The following is a 22966-nucleotide window of genomic DNA, read 5'->3' as shown; positions in this document are numbered from 1 at the left end:
CATAATCAACACTGTTTATTCATCCATAACCTTATTTGCATGGAAAATAACCAAAAATGTGTAGAAATCGATAAAATATAATTTTAAGCCTATTTCCATTTTATTCCGGAATAGGCCTTCTTAATAAGTCACTCTGTGTTTGCTGGTCATTCATAGACTCTTTGTTTATGGCATTTTTCAAAACGTAAACATGGAATCAAGACAAAATTTTCATAACGACTTATCTGCTTTTGTAAACAAAGATTCAAACGACGATTTGACGAATCTGATAGCTCTCCCTCGGAAACCAACACCACCAATAGGTAGGTGAAGGTTTCCGCTACCTGTTGATGGTGTTGGTTTGCGAGGGAGAGCTATCAGATTCGTCAAATCATCGTTTGAATCTTTGTTTACGAAAGTAGATAAATTGTTTTGAAAATTTTGTCTTGGAATAATGGTTTTCGGGAGTGAGAATGACGGTTCGGAAAAAAATCCCGTTGTCGGCCCCAAAGTTGGATTTTTATCACGATTAGTAGCTATTAGAGGATTTTTATACGATTAGTAGCTATTAGAGGATGCTATCGAAGGGTATTAAAATTGAATTTGTTTACTTTTTATTGTAGGCCCTTATCAATCTTGGTGATCTCCTATGGCTTCTGAAGTATTTTTCTCAATATGATGAAACTTTTGTTACCGTTTTGCTTATTTCCTCAAAGTCGGTTGAACTTTCTTCAGATTTGATCTGATCCTGTTGTGGGTACGGAACAATCGCAGAATTTCTCCCAAGTAGCTTTTTTGGCTTGCATAATAGTGCTTTATGACGTCCGTAGTGCCTTGCGATAAGCTTTTACGAATTATTTTTACCAGATCTGTTCACCAGATCGCAGCCTTTCCATTCATTTTCATCGACGTCCGTGCTATTGTTAAAAGCGCCACACGATGTGATCAAAGGTTCCTGCTGTGTTGTCGGGGTCTGTGGTCATTTGCTTTTCGAATTCCCATTCCATTCATTCCAGTTTGCGTCCTTGTACATCCACCGATTGGGAATTTCAAATTTATTCTGTGGCTCGTTTGTTTTTAGAAATCTGATATCTCAGATCGAAATAAAGAACAATGAAATTTTCGAATTTTCTGGTATATTATGGAAAAATAGTATTTTTGCCACAATTTTTGAGTCCATATTTTGATCCAGTAAATTTTCAATATGAAATTCAGGACAGAGATTCCCATTTGAATGCAACTTGTTGGTTGTAAATAGGTACCAAAAATAGCTTGAATATTTACGCGCTTTTTGTACAAAAAAAAATATTTTGGCCATTATTTCTGAACCCAAAATTTGATCCAGTCAATTTTCAACAGAAAGCAATGAAACCTTTTTGGTTCGTGTTCCGATCCATCAATTTTTCAATAGGCAGACAGAATGGTGGCTTGAGAATCAAATAATTAGGCAATGATCCGCTCATTAAATAACCATTTCCAACTCCGTGTAATCTCTACTTGGTGACAGTCGTGTTTCCGTTTGTCGCTTAAGATTTCCCCGTGCCAATTCATAAGAACTTGCTTGTAGTAGCTTCAAAAATATTTCGGGTGAAAACTCAAATCCGCTGAAAATCAGAATTAATTCCTTGAAAATGCACATACATTGTCAGTGTAAATTAATTTTAAAAAAATACAGGAAATTTAGAAGAATTTCTGAATAGGCAATTGCCAATGATTTCATAGTTGACGTATTAACTATTCGAAATTTCAGCAAGTTTCATTTATTACGTGTTTACTAAGATAATTCAACCGCGCATCATCGATACGTTGCTTATCTAAGCCTCATTTAAGTGCTTACGGGTTGAAATGTTTTAAATTTGCGATGTTTGTCCCTAAATTATTTGAAATACATCCGAAAGTGCTATGGTTGTTACGTCAACTATGGAATCATGGGCAGAGGAATTATGGAAATTGGGAGGATCTTCCAATGGAAATTCAGAAAAAAATTCCAAGCTCTTCAGATAAACTTTTCCTGAATGTAAAAAAAAACTCAAGAAAATTTAGAGTATTTTCCTGGCAGCTGGAAGAAGTCGATATTCTGCAAAATAAATTTATTTGGAAAACCTCCAATTGTAAGGACGTCAACGCTAATGACGCATTTCGACTTGTTTTACACATGGTCCACAATGACAATTGTACTAGGACGAAGCGATTTATCACAACGTCGGTAGGAGAAATATTATTTTTTTTAAAACAGGTCGAGGATTATTCTTCTATCACTGCTTCTCTCACATGGTGTATAGTCCAGATGGCTAGCGCATCAGTTGAATAGCGCTAGGCTTGGTGGGAGGCTTAGGTTCGTCTTCGGAAAAATCTTTTTGTAAGCAAATTAGTTTGGCGAATCATTTAAAGAATCGTTCCTCGATGGAAGTTTAAAAATAGATTTTATGTAGAAACAAACACATAGGGTTAAGGCAGGTATTTTCGTCTTTTCGTCATAGTCTCGAAAACCAATAAAGGAGACACTTTTTTGAAACTCATTCGTATCAAATCTTAAGCTCAGGAGATACGTTCTGCTATAGTGGAGCTCTAGCGAATGGATGTTGCTTTCGGTGGTTTTAGCCCCTATGACGATGGACGGAAATACCTGCCGTGTCCCTACCTAGTTCTTGTTTCATCGTGGCCAGAGACCTAATGCTATGGCTTGCTATATTGTCTTAATGCAATCTGTGCATGGATTTCATGCAAGATTGTCATAAAATCATGGGAAAAGGAATTTGTCACTTTCGTAGAATCAGGGCTTTGGATGTTGGATTGCTTGCAGATACTATTTGTGCCTTCACATCCGCGATTACTGTAATAAAGTTCACAAACTGTTCTTAAAGAGATTTGATCTATACTCTATACTATATCAGACTATACTTTTAACTGTGATTAACTCCCTATGAATCGAACACAACGCCTTGAACTGTGTTTAGGGTTGGGTGTTCGATGATTTCAATGGGGGTTTTGTCAGGCAGTTCTCGAATTTGTTTTAACTTTTCGCGTATCGTTTTAGACTTGGTTCGCAGGGAATAGTTTGCCCCACCCGCCTCTTTTGAGGCATGCACTTTTTCAGCTTCGAATGTACCCAAAGCCGGCAGCACTACATTCCCGATCAAAAAATGATCAGAAGTAAGTCGTGGTAAGCGTTCTTTTGAAGATGCATTATCGTCAGTCATGCGGATTTGCATGAATCACAGCTAAAAATGAAGAAACTTACGCAGTTTTCGCACAGACTTTCTAAGAAGGATATGAAGAAGGAACTGATCTCTCTTCAAGAACTTGCTTTGATGAGAGTAGAAAGGTGGTCTCCGATTTTTTTACTCATCACCTAACGTAACCAGGAACGAATTTTGACATGGAATTTGACAGCGCATGCAATCTTATTTTGGGGGGACTTAATCTCCTTTCTATGGCACCTACTTAAAAAATATGTTTTCGAGCCAACCCTCCATTAAATCTGCCAAATCTACGCAATAATAGCCCCCTGGGAACAAATTTACACTTTTTTTTTTAATTTTTGTATGAGTGACAAAATGAACAAATGAGGGATCAAGTGTCCCCATACTGACGCAAATACAGACAACTTCCGTTCGTTGGTTGGGCTAGCCCGTAGCCCACTTAGTGACAGGCTTTCATTAGTTGGGCTGATATGCCAAAGCTAAAAACGTATTGATTGGCGCATTGTTTTGTTATTATCGGGATCGTTGCAGAAACGTTCATAAGTTTTTTCGATTCAGAAAAGGTGAAATTTATTATTTTGATTGTTGAACTTGTTTTCGATTTGTTCTTGGGAAAGTATTTATGAGCGTATGGTTACGTGATCTCTAGGTGATGGATAGCAATAGCACCCAAGCAAAAATGAGCTTAAAACGAAAAAATATCGTTTTGACATTAGTGGAAAAGGTGCACATAATAGAAGATTTTGAGTCTGGAGGAGGAACGCACGATACGCTAAGGGAAAAGTACGGTAGAGGATCTTCTACTGTAACCAGGATTGTTCTGAAAAAGGAAACGATTCGGGCAGCAGCATTTACCGAATATGGAGTGAACAACCGAAAGACTTTAAGGGAGCAGAGGTTCCCCTTGCTGGAAGAAGCTCTCTATGTCTGGATTCTCCAGCAGCGTCAGTCTAATATTCTGTTGACGGTGGAAATCCTGAAAACAAAAGCGGAGCTTTTGTTCAAGCTGTTGCAGGATAAAGGGAACTATGTCGTACAAAAAAATTTCGGCTTCAGACGACTGGATGCATCACCTCAAGCAGCGGTTTGGATTGCGGGTTAAAACGGTAGCCGGTGAAAAGGCATCTGCAGACTTTGGGGCGTACCTGAACTTTAAAACTATTCTACATGATATGCAGCTGTTGAACTCTCAGATTTTCAATGCAGACGAATCTGCACTTTTTATCAAGCTCTTGGCTACCCGTTCAGTCATTACGCACAATGAAACCATGGCGAGTGGTCGGAAGCAGAATAAAACCAGGTTACGTTCATGCCATGTTCAAATATTGACGGATCGCTTAAGCTTGAATTGCTTTTTATTGGAACAGCTGCAAAGCCACGGGGACTGAACACAGCAACACTATCCGTATCGTATTGTCATTCCCAAAAAGTTTGGATGACCAAACAGTTATTTCCAATATGAATACACCACTAGGTGTTCCAATCTGCCAAATTCACGATTCAGCCATCTTGGACTTTAGTATGGAAGAGCCAGCCGGTTTGTGAATTTTTCACCCCGCCTCTCTTCCACAAACTTGGCAGATTGGAGCACCTAGTACTATATTCATCTTGGTTATTTCGTCATTGGTTCTATGAGGAATTTGTCCCCGCAGTATGGAAATTTTCTCTCGAGCAAGGCTTGGAACCAAAGGCAATGCACGTGCTTAACAATTGCACCAGTCATTACGATATAGACGACTCTCTGCAACGTGATGACGGGCTGATGTTATTTACCTTCCTGTCAAATGTCACCTCTGATGAAGTGAAGCGGAAGTACAAAAGAAAACTGATGTTGAAGTTGATCTTGAAAAACGAGCATTTGACATTTGAAGATCGCTTGAAAAAGATCACCCTTCAGCAGTGCATCACATGGTTGGTCTCTTCTTGGGATGAAATTTCCGCGAATACCATCCGGAATTCTTGGCGCAAATTAATCGATGATTTACCGAACGATACTGCCGACGAAGGTACGAACGCAGACGATGCGGGTTTCAAAACACTCATTGCGAATATCGACAATCTTTCAGGGACGACCACATCTGACGAAGATATCGATCTGCGAATGAAAGATCAAGTGTATGACGCTGACCATCATAACCCAGATTGGGTCACAAGTGAAGTGTTTTTAGACGAGGAGATTTTGTCATCCGTCTTTCCAAAAAATCACGAGGAATGGTTTGAAGAATCGACAGAGAACAGTAACAACTCGCTTGATGCTTTGGCTATAAATACCGGAGATCCAGAATTTGGAGACGCAATTTAGTCACTTGATTGCGTAATTAGTTTTGCGAAACACGACGCAGCAGAAGTTTGTCGTTTGAACGCTCTACGCACAAAACTCATTCAAGCCGAATGGAAATTTTAACGAAGGCCTTGCTTTATTTAGACAGTCCTTTATAGATAGTCCAACAAACGAAATTCGACTGTACTTGAATTCCATATATCCTAAAATTGTGATAGAATGTTGACATTTTGACCAGTATAGGGCACTGCACGGAAAAATCTCTTTATCTTTCGTTCTTCATACATTTTGACGTATACTGGCCTTGTTGTTTTCTAATTTCTTTACTGCGAGAAAGACACAAAGCAGTCCGTGCAGTGCCGTATAGGGCACTGCATGGAAATATCTCTTTCTCTTTCGTTCCTCATAAATTTTGACGTTTACTGGCCTTGTTGTTTTCTAATTTCTTTGCAGCAAGAAAGAGACAAAGCAGCCCGTGCAGTGCCCTATAGATCATTGCCAATAAGTGATTCACTAAGAATTTAATATAGCCTTTCTACACCCAAAAAACAAATCTGACAATTATTGTATAAAATCTGGGCATATACAATTCTGTAAGCTTCTTATACAAATATTGTATTAAAATAATACAAATCTGTATTATTTTGATACAATATTTGTATAAAAAGCTATCAGAATTGTATATGCCCAATTATTATACAGTTTCTGTAAGGTTCTTATGCAGAACTGTATTAAAATCTGCCATCCCCTGGTTGGGTGTACCAATTACTTATCATATAAATTCAATCGACCGACAAAGTCGCAAAGTTCGCTGGTCGACAAGACGGTCGTGATAAAATCTAGTGATATGATAAAGAATATCACGGAAATATCAAGTTTAAAATTCGATACAGATCGCACGCGATTGATATCTATCCGACGCCGTATGCACACTGAATGAAATTTATAACAATTTATGAGATCTTAGGAAATTCCAAAAAGAAATTCATCGGAGTTTACAAAGGGAATTTGTTTAACAATTTCAAAGCGAAATTCTTCGAAATTCCAAAAAGAATTCTTTTTTCGTAATTTTCAAGAAAGGATATGATTTGGAATTTCCAAATAAAATGACTTGGAATTTCCAAAAGAAAAATCTTCGAAATTTCCAATGGAAAATTCTCCAGTGTTTCCGAAGAGTACATCTTCAGAACTTTCAAGGGAAAATTCAATTTAAAAAAACAAAATCTTTGAAATTTCGATTTTTACTGGGTTTTAATGGGGAAATTCTTTAAAATTTCCAAAGGGTAAATCTTCAATTTTTTTAGGAGGAAATTCTTCGGAATTCCAAAAGGAAACTATTTGGAATCTTCAAATGAAAATATTTGGAATAGCTAATTCTTGTGGGTTTGAAAATTTTTTTTTACACGTAAAACAAGCGTTCATGAATTCGTGAACCAGTAAAAATACACCGTGATTTAAGTCATGGATTCGGGAACATCGGACACGGGAAGACGAAAACATTTTTCAGTGCCCATTCCATATACTATCGATGGCTTCGGTTGTAAGCCTGCTTTCATCCCAGTATACAAACAACTTTCAAATGTTAGCCTAGTTAGTCAATCTGGTAGGTTCTTTGTAGCCAAAAAGTGTGTATTTCTGAATTTACCTCAGACTCCCTAGCTCATCTAATAACACTGACGACACAGTTGCTCAAATTTTTAAGTTCGATTATGATCTCATTTTTTAGTCCGCTCCAGATTGGAATTGGTAGACAGTTTACAAACACAATGAAATGCAACACGATCGAACACAAATCCAGTGGAAACCGATTGAGGGAGGCCCTCCCATGTCGCAATTCCGATCGTGGCGTCGTCGTCGCCCGGGGAACACCATAATGGGTCGGATTTCACTGCACAGGCCAGCATACCCCTCCACTAACTACGCATCCTGTTTGTACTGCCACCGATATATACGGTCGAAATCGCCACCACCGCCGCCGCTTGGCTCCGCACCGGAAATTACTGTAGCCAAAATATAAACTGATACCCTTCCATAAATCACAGAGCGCCACCAAACCGGTATGCTAACGTCTTCCACTACTGGAGGGCAGGGTTTTACAGCATGTTCGGCCATACAAAGAATTCGGACGGTTGGTTGATGAAACAACTGTAATAACTGACGTCAACACAGTGTAAACTGTCGTCGTTTATTTTGTTGATTCGTTTGAATTTCGAGTCAATGTCATTTTTCGGAAATGATCGGAACATTACAGGAAGAGGATGATTGAGATCCATTATGCTTTGGAGATGTCCAATGCTGATCTGGACATAATTGTTCAGTAAATATCGAACCATTTTATACATTTGTAGGTGCAGTCGAACTATAACAACTGAGACCTTCATAAATTCTACAATGACGACGACTCCAAATTTGCGCCCAGCAAAGCGAGCTTACGCAATCCCACTCTAATCTGAACATCCGCAGTTGCTCGCAAATCTCATTGAACACATCCCTCCTAATGCTGCTCTAACTCGAACTTCCTCGACCTCCGATAGCAGCCCGAAAAAAAAATGTAAACAAAAAGTGCGATCGCAGATTCGCACAAGCGAAAAAAAAAACTTTGGCGGTGGTGGCGGCTGTGACGACGATCAACACAAAACGGTCAAAACAGCGCGCGCACACACCAGCCGTCGCTGCGACAGAAAAAGTGAACAACGGAGCACGCGGGTAGGGCTGCGGTTGGGAACAGAAGAAAGAGCGAAAGCGACGCACGAATGGCGAATTCAAAAAGACGTGGAAAAAAATTTGCGCGACTACGACGATCGACACACGGACGACGGCGACTGAGTTCAACGACCGGCAGCAAACGGTTTGGCAAATTCGACCGTGGATCCTCGCTTTTTTTTGCGGTTGGCAGGCAAATTGCGAATTTACTTTTGCCGGTCTCGCGGAAAGATGTTGCGATAGTTCATTGTTTAATTTTTTTAGAAAAAAAAACACATTCTTCGGAATTCTGATTTTTATCTGACGAAGTGAGATATTGGCACGTGTAAAACCTAATACTTCCAAACGGTAGCCCAACTGTCCCCGGTAGTTGGATTCATCACAGGGGGTTCTTTGGCAAATTTCACCGCCGACGACGTTTCTTTCTTCGTCGCTGCCGCCGACCAAGACCACCAATCAGCAAACCGCGCGCGCACATACACGCGGGGACTGACCGGTTGTTTGTTATTGTTTGCATCGCCAGCCCGCCTTTGAATCTCTTCCTCTTCTCGCCCGTTGTACCGCCATCCCGATAACCGCATCCACCCCTACCCGTTGTTTGACCCGGTTTGCTACACGCGCTTCTTGTGGCGAAGTCTCCTCAAGTCTTGAACAACTGCGTAGCAAATTCGGACGACACGGACGACGGATAAGCACAGTGGCCGTAAGAAGCGGAAAGGCTTCAACTAATGTCACGGAATAATGATGGAAAGTGTCGGGTACTGTTTGCCTAGCCTTAGTGAATCATTCAGTTTTCTATTCAAAGAAGGTTTTTAAGTCTTAGAAGTTACGAACGGATTCGATATTGCATTTGTAGATGGTAATGTGCTTGACCAAACTTGAACACCCATTCCACGCCTCAAGTTCCAAAGTAAATTTTAGTCAATCTATCGCTCAAAGTCCCTCCACTGTTCAATTGTCATCAATGAACAGTTTCGCCTCGACGGCCAGTAGCCAGCACCAGCGTTTTGTGTTTGTCTTCTTTGTCGACGACGATGTTAGGTCGCACTGCTATCGAAATTCGAAATTGAAAAGCTGCACAGCTAAATGTCAATCGGTCACCGCGCGCCCGGCCTTCCGTCCGCCCATCTTCACTTTTCGGGCGCTAATCAGAACCACAATCGTACACCGCCGCCATCGACCGCGATCGACCTGTGTCGAAAGTAGGTGTCGCAGACGGGTGTCTGTGACTCCTGTATGTCTAAATTAAGTCTGACAGAAGTTGCTGCAACCGCATTAGTGTCTGGATTGTGCTGCTAGGGAGCTGCTAATACGTAGTCTCAAACACAGCGAACAGATTAGAGGTCGGTTGCAAATTCGCGAAACATCAGATCAGGTAGTCTGACGACCATCAACAGCCACAAAAAAAAACAAAAGCTACCTACTACAACAAAAACAGCAGCGTGATTCGCCGTGTAGGAATTGTGCGCACAGCACACTTTGATGATTGATTGATAGGTTTTGAATCGCACCGCGAGCTGTGTGGTGAATGAAAATGTCAAACAACTAACCTGAATCGGCGGACACGACGTCTAGGGTGCTCAAGATCTCCTTGTAGTCCCGGCTCAGTACGTACGGCTGCGTGTGGATGATGTGATCCAGAACGCGCGGGTAGTTTTCTCTGGAGGAAAGAAGAAAGAACAGGAAGGTGATGGATTAGTATATGTTTGATTGTCTGAGATTATTTCGAAGCATGACATGACTCAATTAATTAGGATTATAAACGTTTCCATTTTCATTATGGATTCACCTATGAGGAAGACATTCAGCTTTTGTTTTATGAAGTTTTCGGTCTGATTTATAAACAAAAAACTTCCTATCATTATAACAGTTACCAGCCTTGTCTATCTCTATATATAAAAATGAGTTTGCATTTCCTTTGAGACAATATCGGCATACTAATTGCGCTGCAATCTGCAGGCCATCTGAGTAGTTGTAGTGGAAACCGCATTCCGCTTCTCCAATGAATGACATACAAATTACGCAATTACGCATTCCACGAAAATGTTCAACATTCCGCTTCTCTAAATGGCGAAACGAAGACCCCACCCCTGGGCTATTAAGGCTGAATTTATAAAGACAGGATCACCGTCCTCGACCATAGGTCGAACAGACTGAATTTAACCGAATCCGTGAACCGTATGGCCATGAAACCCACATTTTAGATGATTTATACCCTAATCTACGGTGAGCTAATTCCAACTTCTAACTAAATCTTATCCATTCACTCACTCTAGCTAGCGCTAAGGTACACACTTAACTCAATTCACCGTATTCGGTAAATTTTACCGAAATCTCAACAGCAGAACTGTTCGGTAATTATTTTACAGATTTTTTGTAATTTTTTCCATTGTTCAACTGTCAAAATCACCGAAAATCAGTAAAATTATTTACCGAACAGTTCTGCTGTTGAGATTTCGGTAAAATTTTACCGAATTCGGCGATTTATTTTTAGTGTGTAGGTTGATTGAAGATTTGCAATATCAGCACTCCACCAGTATACATAGACCCCTGGTATACTGGTGGAGTGTGGTAGGACAGGTATCAGCGCATCCCCACTTAGGTTGTCGGTGTTATCCTCAGTTCCTTGGCCACGTTAATTACTTCCCTGATGAAGCTAGACGTTTTCCACCCATGGACCTGACAGGGATACCTTGTCCTCGTTTGCAGCACACCATAGTCTATCTTAAAGTGAATGGCAAAATGATCAAAACCATAAAACGAATTGCGAAATGATCATTTTAGATATTACCCTCATCCTCCCTCCAGTTCAGGCCTCTTGCCAAGCCAGGACTGCTGGACGTTACGCGAAAGACTCCTATATTTCTATTTCGGCGAAAAATTCAGTTTGAACCGTCATTGACTATCACCACAATAAGCTTTGCTAGCACCTAGCTAGTACATCAGTTACCACAATCCGCAAGCCAAGCATTGAAGCCGGTTTTCGACCAACGACTAGGTCGGACGAGACCAGCAAGCATCCAAGAACAACATAGATGAAACTTCAAGCTGCCGTTAGTAAATTTCCAAATAGACCGGGAAGGCAAGGTTTGAGATGTCCGATGAGAAATGCTTCCGGACCCACGTTTGTAGTCCAAAATACCACACGCAAAAAAAAGCGTTCATGAATTCGTGAACTACTGTTTACGCTGTATTTTTTCAGGAACATCATCAACGTATTCGGGAACAACAGACACGTTTTCTGGAACGTTCTGGACTGGCGCTCCATGAGTCCATGAATTGAATCACGGTGTATTTTTGCTGGTTCACAAATTTGGGAACGCTTTTTTTGCGTGCAGCCACCTTGACAGGCTATCTCAATTGAAGTTATCAACATCCCTACTACAAAGTGAGTGGAGCTGCTCGGTGTAACGATAGACCAGCACCAATCCTTTGATGATCACGTCAAGCGGACTAATACGAAAGTGGACAACGAAGTTATCAGCAGCCATTTGTTATATGGCCTAAAACTAATGTGTCCAAATTTCAGTGACCTTCTAACTACCTTAGCCCTAATATACATCCAATCGGTACGAATATGTTCCGAACAGCTGCCGTCAATGCCGGTGGATGCCTTTATAACAGCAAGTTTCGCATCTCTATGGGGGAGGAGAAGACCAGCAGCTGTCATCGAGAGAAAAAGTAGAATCATTGAAATTTCACACGGTGTGGTATAGGAAATGAAGTATATTTTTGTTATAAAACAAAAATTAAGGACATTTCTCAGAAAAATCTTGGTTTACGGGGTTAGAATTTTAAAAGCACACAAAATAGACATGATATCTCGATTTTTATATATATTTTTTTTTGAATAAGCAGTTAATGCTTAAGATTGTTGAATTTCTAACCCCACAAACTAAAAATTGTTTGACAAAAAAATTTCTATAACTTTCTAGAGACATTTTAATTCTCATTTTCTATATCATGCCATGTCAAATCTCCATGGTTCTACTTTTTCTCTAAACTTTTCCAGGTGGCAGCACTGATGAGGGAACCTCCCCCATTGAATTAGTTAGAAAAACAATATGTTCAATTGGCTTATGACGTGTTATTCTTAATTCGTTTTCCGCTCGTTGTTCTTCTGTCAGGGCTTAAGGTGAATGTTGGTTGAGTACCAGAACAAAAATTATTGAAACGACCAATCAATATGCGATTCCTGATGAGTGAAATGGGACCCTCCTTAGCCATGCGGTAAGACGCGCGGCTACAAAGCAAGACCATGCTGAGGGTGGCTGGGTTCGATTCCCGGTGCCGGTCTAGGCAATTTTCGGATTGGAAATTGTCTCGACTTCCCTGGGCATAAAAGTATCATCGTGCTAGCCTCATGATATACGAATGCAAAAATGGTAACCTGGCTAAGAAACCGCGCAGTTAAAAACTGTGGAAGTGCTTAATGAACACTAAGCTGCGAGGCGGCTCTGTCCCAGTGTGGGGATGTAATGCCAAGAAGAAGAAGAAGAAGATGAGTGAAATATCTTGAATATTACCACCAGTAATATATGTAGGCTGCAAAATGGTGGGTTGACATCAAGGAAGGAGCGCCCAACAGAGCTCTGGTCCCCACAAGTCCCTATCTCACGCTTCCACGGGTCGTCCGATGACAAAAGACCGCCAGCTAAGGGTTGTGTACTTAGCTGGTAGTGCAGCCTGGGCACTGTTGTCCTTCTGACATCAGCTAGAGTGAGAAGGTACGCATCGAGCGTCTGTTCACCAGGAGGTGCGGCTCAAACAGCGTCTGCCTGGTACCCAGCGGCTGATTAACGAAATGCTGTATCGCGTCAGCTATACCTAAGGTGGCAGCCCCATCATCGCGATGTAGGTAACGCGACCCCGGTAAGGTAGCTTACTGAAGCCTCTCAAATACCACGAAAAATGGAGATAGAAGAAAAAGAGAACGTTATTTTTGGCAACCGACCCGGCAACGAAATAAGGATTATGATTGGAAACTCGGTACCTGGAATGTCAGGACCCTAAATGAACCTGGACGAGTGCGCCTTCTGGCTCGTGAACTGCAGAAGGTTGGAGTAAACGTGGCTGCTATTCAAGAAGTCCGATGACCTAGATCCGGAGAACGTGAATTCCGAGCCGTGGACCCCACGACCAATACTGCATTCAAGTATAACATCTATCACAGCGGCGGTGAAAAAGCAGAGCATGGAGTTGGTTTCGTAGTGATGGGCAAGCAGATGAAGCGAGTGATGCGGTGGAAACCCATTAGCGAACGAATCTATGTGTTGAGGATACGGGGCGAATTCTTCAATTACAGCCTAATCAACGTTTACGCACCAACAAACGATAAATCCGACAACGTGAAGGACACGTTTTATGAATGTCTTGATAAAGCCTATGGAAAGTGCCCAAAGCATGACGTGAAAATTGTTATCGGAGACGCTAACGCTCAGGTCGGTAGAGAGGACTTTTTCCGTCCCATAATTGGTAGGGAGAGCCTTCACTCTGCTACCAATGACAACGGCCTACGGCTAGTAAAATTTAATATTGCTGCTGCCAGAGGGATGGCCATCAGTAGCACCTACTTGGACACTACTACCACTACTACTAGACACCCAAATGGTGAAACTTGCAACCAGATAGACCATGTTCTGGTGGATGGGCGCCATTTCTCGGATGTTATCGATGTGCGGACATTCAGAGGTCCGAACATTGACTCTGATCTGACCTCGTTGTCAGTAAAATTCGATCACGGTTGTCAACTGTATCGAACGAAAGATCACAGCGAACGATGCGTTACAATATCCAGCGATTGTCGGCGGAAGGAGTATCGGCTGAGTACCGCCAGAAGCTCGACGAACGGATAAGTGCAATCAACGTTAGCGACAACATCAACGATCTATGGGAGTCGATCCATGGAGCGGTGAGCACAACAGCACGAGAAGTGGTAGGCACTGCACAGAGGCGACCCAGGACGGGTTGGTTCGATGTGGAGTGTCAGAGAGTGACAGACGAGAAGAACGTTGCCAGAAGCCGGATGTTGGTGTCGGGTACCCGATCGAATGGAGATCGGTACAAGGAAGCAAGAGAAGCCGAAAAACGAACCCACCGCAGGAAGAAAAAAGAGTACGAAGAACAAGTTATTAGTGAGGCGCAGGAAAAAATGGAGCAGAACGATATGCGGAGGTTTTATGAGTCTGTCAATGGCGTGCGGAGAAAGACAGCGCCATCTCCCGTTATGTGCAACGACCAACAAGGGAATTTGCTGACAGATAAAACTGAAGTGGCTGCCAGGTGGAAGCAACACTTCGAGACTTTGTTGAATGGAGGAAGTGACGGTGCATCGGTGAACAGAATAAATATTAGCGACGATGGACAAGCCATGGAGTCATCTACACTAGATGAGGTTAAAAAAGCTGTTAAAGAGCTGAAAAACAATAAGGCTGCGGGGAAGGACCAGCTCCCGGCTGAACTTCTCAAACATGGCAGTGAGCAGCTTTATGAAGTTCTGCACCATATTATGTCGAAAATATGGGAAGACGAGGAAATGCCTGCTAGCTGGTTGGACGACCTCATTTGCCCTCTCTTTAAGAAAGGGCACAGACTGGAGTGCGCCAATTACCGAGGAATAACCCTCCTTAATTCGGCGTACAAAATTATGTCCCGTATTCTGTTCAACAGATTAAGACCGCTTGAAGAGTCCTTCGTCGGCGAATACCAAGCAGGTTTTCGTGAGGGCCGATCAACGACGGATAAAATGTTTACCCTGAGACAAATCCTTGACGAATTCCGGGAGTACAACTTGCAGACACATCATCTGTTTATTGATTTCAAGGCGGCGTACGATTCAGTGAAACGGAATGAATTATGGCAAATTATGCTTGAACATGGTTTCCCGGCGAAACTGATACGGCTGATTCGTATAACGTTGGACGGATCGAAATATCGGATGAAATATCGACGTCATTTGTTACCTTAGATGGATTAAAGCAGGGTGATGCACTCTCGAACCTACTGTTCAATATAGCGCTCGAGGGAGCGATTAGGAGAGCTGGTGTGCAAAGAAGCGGTACCATTATCACAAAATCGCATATGCTCCTGGGATTTGCGGACGATATCGATATTATCGGAATTGATCGCCGTGCCGTGAAAAAGACTTTTGCGCCTTTTAAGGGGGAGACAGCGAGGATTGGACTCACGATCAATGCCAGCAAATCGAAGTACATGGTCGCTGGCAATCAACTTGGATTCATTAGTGGTGGTGGTAGCGAAATAGTGCTGAATGGTGAAAAATTTGAAGTGGTAGAAGAATTTGTGTATCTTGGAACATTAGTGACGTGCGATAATGATGTTACCCACGAGGTGAAAATGCGTATTGCATCTGCAAATAGGGCTTATTACGGACTTCGTAACCAGCTTAAGTCCCGTAGTCTGCAAACGAAAACAAAACTCGCGCTGTATACTACTCTGATTCTTCCGGTGGCTTTATACGGCCATGAGACATGGACGTTAAAGGAGGCTGATCGGAGAGCTCTCGGAGTGTTTGAGCGTAAGGTGCTGCGGACAATACTCGGCGGTAAACGGTATCTGGCGGCGTCGCATGAATCACGAATTGTACCAGGTGTATAAAGGGCTGGATATTATTAAGCTTATTCAACACGGCAGACTACGGTGGGCTGGTCACGTTGTTCGTATGCCAGAAGAACGTCAAGCTCTTTGCAGTTGAAGAGGACCTGAGGGCGCTCAATGTTCAGGGCGACTGGAAGCGATTGGCCCAGGATCGAGTCCAGTGGAGAAGGATACTCCATTCGGCGTAGGTTCATCGAAGAGCTGTAGTAGCCCATCAAGTATCAAGTAAGTAAGTAATATATGTAGGCTCTCCTCTTGCCAGCGCTCAATATGAAAGCCCCACAACCAGTATAATGAAATATTCAACCTTCCCACCCTATACCAACTCTCATACAAGCCTGAAGCGGCCAGTCCAAACCAGGCCAAACAAGTGGAGGACTCCAAGAATATGCAACAGAATCGACTGAGCGTGGCGAAGCAAAATTTATTTTTGAACCACCCTAATTATTAGTTTGCTGATATCGGTGCCGGTGTTTACATTCGTTTGGCGATATTTTTTTTAAGTATTTCTTTCGAGAAAGAATCGTAGGCTCTCTCTTTGAAGAGAAGTGAAGGGCAGAAACAAATCAAACTGCTTTTCAAGTATTTGCGTTTGATAATTATGATCAATATTAGAGCTATGAGTTGATGAACCGGAACAGTTAGCCCATAATTCAAAAGTAAAATTGAAAATATGTCAGCCATATGTTATTTTTTTTGTCAAAATTGTAGAATTTTAATATTTGACATTTCATCAGTCTCCAACTGGGCAAGAATGGACTTTTCCTTAATTGAATAGGACTAGGACTTTTCCTTAATTGATGATTGATTCTTCTATCAGTTTCAATAAGGGAGTGTCTCCGGTTGTGAGTAAGTTGCGTGTTTCACTCATAACTTTTTCAAGTCAACATTACGCAGTAATATGAACACCATTGGAAAGCTTCAGACCTTTAGCTAACTTTTCACCGAAGTAACTGTATTGTTAATACAAACGAAAAAAAAAAACAAAACAAAAATATTTGCTTGTGGGCCACCTTTTAAAGTCGCTGGAAATGAAATTTTTCCTAGCGGTGTTTGTTCCCTCTCGTACATTAGATATACTAAAAAAATTGAGAAAGATTTTTTTAGCGTGTTTTTTTTACATAAATCGAATTTTAGCCATAACTTTTGATCCCATAGTCCGGTCTGGCCAATTTCCAAAAGGAAACAATGGGACAGGATTCCCTGTCGAATGCAACTTATTGCAATCAAATCGGATCAAGATAAGTGCCTAAAAGACGAGTGAGTTTTATTTTGCGCACATACATACACACGCACACACATACACACAGACAGACATCATCTCAATTTGTCGAGCTGAGTCGACTGATATATAACACTATGGGTCTCCGGGCCTTTTATCACAAAATTGTCTTGGAAGTGAATATATAGTCTTTCCGTTGTACCTTGCTGTACGAGAAAGGCAAAATGTGAAGTAAAATGCTTATGGCAATAATAGTTTAATAATTTTAGAAGCCTTCTGTGACACAAAACACAAAAAAATGGCTTTTAGTAGTAAAATGGATGTGATTGCATTACCAGTCACTTCAAATGGGGACAGGACGATCGCAATTCACAACCATTGCAATGGGTGGAGATTGCAGGTAGAGGCGTGCGCCGCCGCCACCAATAGTTTTTGGCACGCCGCCGACATTTTTGCATCGGCGCGTCACCGTTTAAAATTTGTCACGCCGGTGGTCTATAATTTTCCACGCTGATTCAAATTTAAAGAAGTCCGCAGAATTTTCCGTACAATTTCCGTAGATTTTTTTCCAATTGATCCCTAGAACATCACTTTAGAACCCCAAAGTTTTTTTTTTTGTGTAAGTACGAACGATTTCCTTCGAACTTCAATACAATTTATCGTAAGAAAACTTCGAGTGTAAATTTCAAAGGATTTCCCGTTGAAATCCAAAAAAATACTCGAAGAAATAAAATTTTTGAACGGAGAAGAGTCTTTCGGCCAAAAACAAACGACCATTTCGGCGAAATGAAATTTTCACCCAAATGTTTGGGCAAATAACTTCTAGGTCAAATTACCAGTTCGGCCGAATGTGCCTTTCGGCTACTTGTCGCTTTCGGCCGAATGTCGTTTTCGGTCGAGCCATTTTCGACCTAATACCGTTTTGGGCAAACGTTCAATTCGGCCTAATGGAATTTGGCTAGATGACTTTCGGCCTAACCTGTTATTCAACCAACTGGCATTCGAATAAATGGATTTTCGGCCAGACGACAAATAAGGTCATTTGGCCGAAAGGTGGCCAAATATGTCATTTGGCCGAACAAACCTTTAGGCAAAAACCCATCTAGCCGAAAATTTGATTTAGCTAAATTGGCTAAACAGAAGGTTAACTCGTTCAGTAATCAACATTTTGCCGTTGGACCAAATGACATTTTCGATCAATTGGCCCTTTCTGCCAAACAACCATTTCAGCCAAATGACATTTTCGTCCACACGACCCTTTCAGCCAAATGACGTGTTAGGGAAGAGTGCTTTTTCGCCCTAATTACCAACTCGGTCGTATGTCGCTTTGGCCAACTGAAATTTTTGTCCAAACTATTTTCCGTCGTATAACCGTATCACTTAAACGTTCATTTCGGCTAAAATTTCGACTTATCGTTCGGCCAAATGGCTTTTCGCCAAATGATTTTCGGCCAAACGATCCTTTTTTATGATATCCATTGAATTTCCGAAGAGTGTCTTATGGTAGTAGAAATCCAGTAGAAATCCAAAGAAATTCCTTCAAAATCCCGATTTTTTCTCCATTTAAATACAGTCGACTCTCTACATCTCGATGTTCTACATCTCGATATCTTTCCCTATGTCGATGGTTTCCTTGGTCCCTTCAATCTACATACATTTGGGTATTCTACATCTCGATAACCTCCCTATCTCGATATCTCTCTATCTCGATGTGTTCTGATCATATTTTGTTCTGGAATAACTCTCGTTATGTCGATATGTTCAAATTTTTAGGCTACTAGACCATCTTTGGACAATAACAGACAGATCAACAACAAGAAATGGCATTTGTTTTGTTGTCGTTATTCATGGCAACGAGCTTTTTTGGATCTAGTATCCATTTCAATTTCCCTCCCTTTCCTCGATCTCTCCCTATCTCGATGGTCCCTTCAATATCGAGATGTGGAGAGGCGACTGTACTAAAAAGCTAAAAACTAAAAAAACAAATCACCTAGAAGTTCTGAACAGTTTTAGTTAAAACTTCGTAAGCTTCGCGGAAACTCCGAAAAAAAATTCAATAGAAATTTAAAAAAATTCTCCCGTGCAAATTACAATGAATTTCTATGAAAATTTTGAACATTTTTTGAGGATATCCTGCGAAAAATATGAAGATTTCTCTGTGTAAATTTCGAAGAATACTCAACAGAAACTCTGCGTGGATTTTCTGAACATTTTCCTGTAGAAACTTGGAACAATTTTTCGTAAAAATAATAAAGAGGAATTTTTTATGTAAATTTTAAAGAATTTCCCACGGAAATACCAAAAAAGAAATTCCTTGGCAATTCCAACGAATTATCAAAAATTTAAAGTGGTTGCCTTGGAAAATCTGAAAATAGTTTTCAAACGAATATTTTGGAGAAGCTAAAAGAACTTTCAGGAGAAGTTAATCAGATTTTCCGACGAAATTCAAAAGTTTCTTCCGTTGAAACTTTTCCTTAAAAAATCTCCACGCCAATTCAGGCCGCCATGAATGATGGACATTTTTCTTCTATTTCAGCAAATTTGTACCACACAAAAATTTCACTGGTATTTGATATCACATTATAAAGTACACTTAATGTACTAAATGATAAAGTGTAGCACTTATTTTTTCCCAATTATTTGTTTCGATTTATCGCACCTGAGAAATGGCTAAATTTTAAAACACAAACAAATTTTTACGTTTTTTTTGTTTACTTGCGGCAAGAAATCGTATGTGTGTGAACGCTCTGATATTGGCTCTGATTATGTATGTTGTCCAACTACAAGTTTGACATTATTCAGATTTGTCGTATTTATCAAGTGTAAAAAAATATTCAGTGTGACCTATAACCGGAGACATTCCCCTACTGTTTTTTTTATCTTTATGGGCTGGAACTTTTTGTACTCGAGGTAGCGCATCTGCACTCACATCCTTTTGATTCACACAAGAATGCAACAATTTGAAAGGAAATCTGATTTTTCAAAATAAGAATCCATTAAAATTTTAGTTCCATATTTAGTTTGATTGTAACCATTGTTAAATTTGAAGGTTTGCTTATGGACGCAATTTACAAAAGGTAGAAAGTAGAGGAAAAGGGCAGGAATTTAACAAAATACGACACACTAACGTATGACACGAAAGTGAATATTAAAAAACGTCACATTTTGTAAAGTTTATCAAGTAGGTGAAATTGAAAAAAAAATCCTAATGAATGGTTGGAAACAAGCTATTTAATGACAATATTTTGCAATCAACTAGGTGTTAACAACAAAAAATTACTTTTCCATCTGTTTTTCTACAAACGTTTTGATAGCTCTGGCCGTATTTTCCTATTTTATATTTCAATATCAAAGAATTTTTAGTTGATTTTATTTATTTTCAAGCTAGAAAAAAATTAGGTGAGAAATTTTTTGCAATTTTTAAAATAAATTCTATTATTGATTTGCATTTTATTGAAATTCAAATTATGACAAAAATCTATTTTGCCTGTAAATCATTTTACTCCATATTTCCAAAATTTGTCACACCTCAGACACTTCAAAGCATTCCCAATTCCAACATCGATTACATCAAACACCAGAAAGAAAGCCTCTTCATCTTCAGCGAGCAGAAAGACAACGCGCCTGATGCCGGTGTGCCGTGCTCCAGCCGATAAACACTTGTTACATTCCTCACATACGACTACGAGGAGTCCGCCGCCGCGGTTCGACTTCGCTTTACCGTTAGCTTTTATGCATATTTCCAACGTACAGACAAACCAGTCCGCCGCGTCGCCGTACACCGCAAGTGCAATGCAGCCCACCCACCCGCGCCAGTTTCCACCGACCGAGGAATTCGAACGCGGCCCTCCGCGAGTCCAACTGATTGGCGAGGCGACTGCACTGCAGCAGCACTTCGACGACTGCGAAGTGGTCAAGTGGTCAGTCGGCCAACAAAACACGGAAATCAACGACGACGACCACGCAAGACGACAACGACGACAAATCTCAGCGTGCTCAACTGCACTGCTCTGTGTGGCTGACTACATACAGTCGAACCGACAAGGACAACATCCAATCCGCTGCTGATATCACGCCGTCCAGCCGGGCCTGGGTGATGTGAAATTCCTGCCTAAAGTCGGTTCACAAGTGTAAATAAGCCTTTCGGAAGATTGACCTGCATTCCATTCGCACTATCACTAGCGCACATCATTGCATCCACCACGGCACGGCGGTGCTGTTGTTGTCGTTGCTGGTAGGTACCTGCCTAGAAACCAAAGCTTATTCCGAAAGCAATTGATGCGATTCCGAACTTACGGACGCATATCGCCATGCGTCGTTCGGCTGTTTGATCACGCTGCTCTCGTTGCCGTTCGGCGTGGTCGACGAAGACGACGACGATGGATGAAAGAGGCGCCTCTTGTGCCTTTTTTAAATGGCCCCATCGATCCCGCACACGTGGATGAAGATGGGATTTAAACTTGCCTCGCGCGCGCGTTTCATGAAAAGTGATGGAAGAAGGCGTAAAATGGGTCCGGTGGTGGTACCACGCACAATGTGCGTGTCTTCATGAAGGGGGGTGCAGAGACCGACGCATCTGAGGTATGTTTACATCGAAAAGCACGCCGTGGAGCATGGATTTCGAACGGGAGGCACGCACCGCAGCAGTGGGTAATATTGGGGAGCCTCCGCGCGTCTGTTTATGATGCTATCGTTATGTTGGTCTTGATGGTACGCACATTCCCTTTAACTTTCCGGTTGTTGGTTTTCCATGTTTTGCCCGGCCCCTCTCGGAGCGACTGGGTTCCAATGGGTTGGCACCGCGATGGGGTAGACTACATATTTGCTCCGAGCTAATTCGAAGTAAGATAACGAGAACAACAATTATCTGCCGCACCGTGCAGGGATTATCCCCGCTTATTGGGCTTAGTCGATTGTTGTTTTCGAATCTATTTTATTGAGACTGTTTATAATTTCGATGTAAAACTTGAACGCTAATACTTTTTAAATCTCATAAGGGTGGAAAATCATTTTAGAACAGCCAAATAAGTTTCTTGAACAACCAAAGCCAACCGTCCTTTTGAAACTATTTTTCGGTGTTTAAAAAAAACATCTGGCTGTATGAGTCCCATTTCTTTATGAGTGAACTAATTGATTTTTTGCAACATGGTCCAAAAATTAGCTCCCAGAATGCGTGACACTTTTCGGACTACAACAAATTGTCGTTAAACATTTTGTCTAGAATTGGAGAGGAATTGGAATTAGGAGCATGCTTTTTTAAATTGAGGGCAGTGTTGTCCTACACTCAAAGCAAAAAATTCTGCTATTTGATTTTACTCCATCTAAACGATTTTATAGTCTCAACTAAGTGAGATCAACTAATAGAAGGATATTTGAATTTTCTAAATTCCATGGCAAACTGTCAAAAAAATGCACTCCAGAGCCACAGGAGCGCGCGCTGAAAATACACTCCAGTGAAAACACTCCAGTGTATTTTCAGTGCGCGCTCCTGTGGCTCTGGAGTGCATTTTTTTGACAGTTTGCCATGACATTTAGAAAATTCAAATATCCTTCTATTAGTTGATCTCACTTAGTTGAGACTATAAAATCGTTTAGATGGAGTAAAATCAAAGAGCAGAATTTTTTGCCTTGAGTGTAGGACAACACTGATTGAGGGACAATGCTTTCAGCTTTTCCTGCATCGCAGCATGCGTGGAATAATAACGATGACAGTTGTCCGTTGCTCCCGTATTGAGCGGTGTGCCCTTGAAAACGCGAGTGAACTAGTTTTGGATTCTGAGAGGCTTGTCCTTAAAAATCTAAAACCAGAAAGATATCACTGCGAATACAACCTACCAAATTAGTCACTCGGTCGAATCAATTGATTAATGATAATAACGGGAATGATCGAAAATTTGTTCAGACATTCGAAACAATAAACAGAAAACAATTTCCTGAATTTCCGCGGTAACTTTCTGAATG

General features: G+C 41.2%; 1 protein-coding gene across 2 annotated transcripts in view; it reads right to left on the bottom strand.

The window, feature by feature from the left end:
* LOC134210545 (serine/threonine-protein phosphatase 4 regulatory subunit 1-like) overlaps nucleotides 1–22966 on the bottom strand; it is a 659316-nt gene that overhangs the window by 132173 nt on the left and 504177 nt on the right. For both annotated transcript variants that reach the window (XM_062686590.1, XM_062686591.1), the window contains one exon: nucleotides 9717–9826. In XM_062686590.1, coding sequence (XP_062542574.1) covers nucleotides 9717–9826 — 110 coding nt within the window. The remainder of the gene's footprint in view (nucleotides 1–9716; nucleotides 9827–22966) is intronic.

This window comes from Armigeres subalbatus, chromosome 2, assembly GCF_024139115.2.
Source record: "Armigeres subalbatus isolate Guangzhou_Male chromosome 2, GZ_Asu_2, whole genome shotgun sequence".
In the NCBI taxonomy this organism is placed as follows: domain Eukaryota; kingdom Metazoa; phylum Arthropoda; class Insecta; order Diptera; family Culicidae; genus Armigeres; species Armigeres subalbatus.
The sequence above is the reverse complement of the archived record's forward strand: the minus strand, read 5'-3'. Positions and strand labels throughout refer to the sequence as shown.